The 4,921-nt window shown below is 61.2% G+C and overlaps 1 protein-coding gene across 1 annotated transcript in view; it reads right to left on the reverse strand.

Moving 5' to 3' along the window:
* Positions 1-3,839, reverse strand: part of LOC115393530 (lethal(2) giant larvae protein homolog 2-like) — an 8,067-nt gene extending 4,228 nt beyond the window's left edge. The window contains exons 1-16 of the mRNA XM_030098563.1: positions 3,716-3,839; positions 3,308-3,405; positions 3,102-3,183; positions 2,881-2,996; positions 2,631-2,789; positions 2,386-2,548; positions 2,151-2,283; positions 2,016-2,070; positions 1,771-1,925; positions 1,210-1,421; positions 1,052-1,119; positions 827-980; positions 655-759; positions 479-574; positions 221-417; positions 4-151 (exon numbers count right to left, since the gene is read on the reverse strand). Of these exons, the coding sequence (XP_029954423.1) occupies positions 4-151; positions 221-417; positions 479-574; positions 655-759; positions 827-980; positions 1,052-1,119; positions 1,210-1,421; positions 1,771-1,925; positions 2,016-2,070; positions 2,151-2,283; positions 2,386-2,548; positions 2,631-2,789; positions 2,881-2,996; positions 3,102-3,183; positions 3,308-3,405; positions 3,716-3,790 (2,016 nt within the window). The 5' untranslated portion in view covers positions 3,791-3,839. The remainder of the gene's footprint in view (positions 1-3; positions 152-220; positions 418-478; positions 575-654; positions 760-826; positions 981-1,051; positions 1,120-1,209; positions 1,422-1,770; positions 1,926-2,015; positions 2,071-2,150; positions 2,284-2,385; positions 2,549-2,630; positions 2,790-2,880; positions 2,997-3,101; positions 3,184-3,307; positions 3,406-3,715) is intronic.
* Positions 3,840-4,921: the final 1,082 nt, after the last annotated feature.

Raw genomic sequence — 4,921 nt, forward strand, 5'->3', positions numbered from 1 at the left:
TACCTTGGAGGCGTTGTTGGCGTGGTGCTTCCTCAGAGACACTCTGCTGCGCCGGATCCTCCTGAAGGACTGCCGCAGGGACTTCTTGATGCTCTTGACTCGGGACAGAGGACCCTCCATGGCCAGCTGGTCCCCGGGGTTCAGCGTGCATCTGCACACAGGACGCCAGTGAGCACACACACACACACACACACACCCCCCACTGCGCGGCGCGGCTCACTTGATGAAGACGTTGGTCTTCTGCTGGTAGTCGAACAGGCCGAAGCCGTGGCTGGTCCCGAACGCCGCCAGCTTCCACTCCGAGTGCAGCGTGAGGGCGGTGACCACGGCGGGCGGCTGGCACTGCACCAGGGCGAAGGGCTGGAAGCCCGGCGGGAACAGCACCGGCTCCTCGCGCACGTCCAGCCGGGCGTGGCCCTGGTGGAGGGGGACCGGTCAGTCCTCCGCCCGGACTCCGCCCGCCCCGTCCCGGACTCACCTTCCAGCGGAAGCCCTCCTGGCCCTGCAGCAGGTCCACCACTGTGGCCTCCACCGTCTGCTCGGCCGCCTCGTCGTTCAGCTCCAGGACCAGGATCTGTGAAGACACGGTCCCGAGACGGGGGTCAGCCGTCTCCCGTCCCGAGCCGCCGTCCCGGAGCCGCCGGCGTCCCGTACCTGTCCCGCCGTGCCGGCCACCGTCAGGTAGCCGCTGTATTTACACAGGTGGATCTTCTGGACCCCCAGACGGGGGTCGTCACTGTACGGGTCGAAACAGCCCACCTGGGGACAAGTCCACGTCAGACCGGATCAGACCAGGGGGTGAGAATCCGTCCACGCACGGCCCTACCTTCCTGAAGGGGGGCCACTCTCCCTCGGGGCCCTGGTTCATGTTGTCGTTGGGGTCCGAGTCGGTGTGGAAGACCCCCGCCGTGCTCAGCTTGTACATCGGAGACAGACACACTCCAGAGGCGTCCCAGAACCGGACCGACCCGTCCTCGTGTCTGCAGGACGCAGCACACTGTGACACCTGCTCAGGGGTGTGTGTGTGTGTGTGTGTGTGTGTGTGTCTCACCCCGTCAGCAGCAGGTCTCTCTGTGGTGGATCTGCTCCCAGGTTCTGACCTCCGATTATTGGCCAGGGCTGAAGGAGACAGGAAGTGACGGTTAACAGGAAGTGGACAGGATGTTGGGTTTCGGGGGAGGGGGGCTCAGAGGGCGCAGCGCCCCCTACCTTCTTGGAGTAGTGTCGGGACTGCAGCTCGCCCGCCGCCAGCAGCCGCTCCCACAGCTTGAGGGGGATGGAGGAGACGTGGTGGGAGCAGGTGATGGCCGAGCTGTGCAGCGGGACCAGGTAGGGGGTCTGGATGACGGGCCAGCCCTCCGTCTGCAGGTCCAGGACCACCAGCTCCTCCTCCACCAGCACCACCAGGGCACGGGGGTCTCCTGCAGGGACACACAGGCAGCGGCTGATGCAGGGACCTGGACCTGGTGGGGTGGTCTCTGTGTGATCTTGGGGTGGTCTCGGGGGGGGTCTACGGATGGTCTATGGTTGGTGTCGGGGGGGGGGTGGGGGGGGGGGGGGGGGGGGGCGGGTGGTCTACAGCTGGTGTCGGGGTGGTCTACGGGTGTCTCTACGGGTGGCCTCAGGTGGTCTACGGCGCGGTCTATGGGTGTCTCTATGGGGGGCCTCGGGTTGGGCTACAGGGCGGTCTACGGGGGGCCTTGGGTGGTGGGCTACAGGGCGGTCTACGGGGGGCCTCGGGCGGTCTACGGGGTGGTCTACGGGGCTCACCCGTGTGCTTGGCTCCGTCTCGGATGACGAAGAAGTCGATGATCCTGGAGGTGAAGTCCAGAGCCACGTGGGTCTTCCCGTGGATGACGGTGATGCAGTGGCGGTCTCCGTAGCTGGCTCTGGGCATGCCGCCGCTGAACAGCAGGAACGGGGGCCTGAGGAGACACACGGGGGTCAAAGGTCAGGGTCAAGATCAGGACGGCTCACACACACTAACACAGAAAGGGTCCAGGAAGCGACCTCACCCGTCTGCTGTCGGCAGCTGGACGATTTTAGAAATGGCCTTGCAGGGAAAATGTCCTGAAAGACCAAAGGACAGTGAGACGAAGACAGAAGGTCCAGAGGACAGGGAGCGGGAGCTGAGCAGGACGTCTCCTCACCGTAGGGAATGTCAGACTTCTCCTCGTCGTCCTTCTCGTCCTCCACTCCGACCGCCCAGCGGCAGAAACTCCCGTCACTGTGGGAGCTGAGCAGGAAGCTTCCGTCCTCCGTCCACCAGACGCTCTCCAGCTGCTGCAGGGACACGGGGGGGGACAGGAGGGCCGTTACTGCTGCTGTTACTGCTGCTGTTACTGCTGCCGTTACTGCCCCCCCTCCGACAGCCCCCCTCCTCACCTGTGTGGCGGGGATGTGCTGGACGGCCCGCTGCCTCTGCAGATCCCAGATGACCATCAGCCCTCGGCCGTAGCCCAGGACCACCTGGTTCGGGTCCACCGGGTTCTCCTGCAGCGCCTCCACGTGCTCCAGGTTCCTCCGGCCGATGTAGTCGTCCGGAACGCTGCAGGAGACGCCACGCATCAAACACCAGAACATCTGGACTCCTCAGACCTCCTGTCCCTGGCCCCCTTCCAGGTCCTCACCTGCTGGACACCTGGTCCAGGCTGATGTTCCTCTCCTCCAGCTCTCGGAACCCTGGAACCTCCACGACGAAGACGTGTCCCCCTTCGGTGCCCAGCAGCAGCAGCTCTCCCGAGGAGTGAGCCAGGACGGCTGTGACCCGGGTCACACTGGGGGGCGCCCTGAGAGGCCAGCAGGGGGCGACAAGGACAACGCTTTAGAAGGGACGGGCGAGGGGACGGGAGAGGGGACGGGAGAGGGGACGGGCATTACCCAGGCGGTCCCGTCAACATGAAGCGCCCGATCTCCAGAAGCTCCGACTGTCCTTTGTGTCCTCTTAATGTCCACATGTGGAGACTGTTGTCATCCAGCAGAGTCACCAGCTCCACCTGAGACGGAGACTCCATCAGCATGCTCTGTGTGTGTGTGTGTGTGTGTGTGTGTGTGTGTGTGTGTGTGTGTGTGTGTGTGTGTGTGTGTGTGTGTGTGAGTACCTGGTGGTTCATGAAGTGAACCTGTGTGACGGCAGCGTTCTCGTCATGCAGACCCATAAACTCCACACCTGGAGCTCCATACCTGCTGCTGGTCAAGGAAGAGGACTGTGGGAGGAGGGTGGTCTGTATGGTGGAGGAGGGTGGGTGTGGGTGTGAGTGTGTGTGTGTGTGTGTTAGAGTGTGAGTGTGAGTGTGTGTAAGGATACAGTTTGATGGCTCCAGAACGAGTCCCGATGGCGAGCAGCTGTAGAGACGGGCTGAAGCCCAGGGCACTGGGCTGGTGGGGGAAGCCATGTTCCACCGTCTGGGGGGACAGAGACAGAGCTGAGAGGGTCTTCTGCACACCTGAGACATCTCGTCCCTCCAGAATAAGAGCAGCTGATGTTATGAGAGAAGACTGTAAACACCAGGAAAAGCACGGCGGAATAAAAACCTGAAGAAGAGATTCTGGTTTGACGTCAGGAGGAATAAAAGCGTGTGTTGAAAGGTCGGCTTTTATCAGGTGTAAGTGATATTCAGAGGCTCTTCAGCCTGCAGAGCGTGTGTGTGTGTGTGTGTGTGTGTGCTGCACGGTGTTGGGTTTCATGCAGGGCCTGCTGGAGCTGCTCTCTCACCTTGTTGAACTGGAAGAGCTCCTGTTTGAGCCGGTCCCTGTGGGACTCGTGGCCGTGCCGTCTGAACCTCTTCATTGTGCCTCTGTGGAGCCTGCAGGCCCCCCCGAGCCCCCGGAGCCCCCCCGAGCCCCCTGTGAAACAGAAACACACATTTTGTTTCACTATCTTCATGCAACAAATACGTAAATCATCAAGAGTCTGAATGTGCGGTGGAGAGGAACCTCCATGTAAAATGAGCCTATCATCAGCGTAGAGGTGAATCTGTGTACCGATGTTGATTCATAAATCCTGATCCGGAACAACGTCTAGGTCTGGTTCATTTCACACTTAAACTGGGCAGTCCAGCTGGGTATCGATTCATATTTTACTTTACAGTTTTACTTCGGCATGGAAGACATTCTCAGAGAACTGAAGCTGTAGATAGTAGAAACTAACGCCACCCTGGTGCATTAAAAATATGGTTCAACATGTCAGGCCGTGTGAATCAGGAGACCAGAACGCCAGCAGAGTGAGCCGACGAGCCGCTCAGCAAGCATCGGGGCTCAAACGTCTGAGTGAACACTCAGAGGACGTGGGTTCAGGGCTGAGGTTCTCTCAGGTCTACGCTCCACCGCCCAGACGGCAGGAGGGGCAGTAAAACATCAGGCGACAGCGGGCGGAGCTCCGCTCACACTCCTCAAACAAGAGATAAGAGACAAAGGTCATTCAGGGAACACACACACACACACGCACGCACGCACGCACGCACGCACGCACATGAAACACCTGTCACACACGGAGGCGGTTGGGGAAGAGGAAGGAGCCACAATGTGAGGAAGACAGAACATCCCTGTGTTCTTCCTTCTCTCACCCCTCTGGAAAACAGCCAGTGTCGCCACGGCAACGGCACGCTCCATCACCAGGAACCAGCCAATCCACCGCTGGGTCGGCCGGGCAGTGGAGTGCCCCGCTCGGCGGTGGAACCCTGGGCTGCCCGGCGCCCGGTCCGCTCGGCGGCGGAGCCGCCAGCAGGACCGTGACTCAGGGTTTCCCGTCTGAAGCGGCCCAGACAGACGGCCGTGATTCCCCCCCTCCGCTCTGACTCACTGCTGCGAGGCCTCACACACTTCCTCACACACACACACACACACACACACACACACACACACACACACACACACACACACACACACACACACACACACACACGGCTCTGGACCGAGCATC

Source organism: Salarias fasciatus, chromosome 8, assembly GCF_902148845.1.
Source record: "Salarias fasciatus chromosome 8, fSalaFa1.1, whole genome shotgun sequence".
Lineage (NCBI taxonomy): Eukaryota > Metazoa > Chordata > Actinopteri > Blenniiformes > Blenniidae > Salarias > Salarias fasciatus.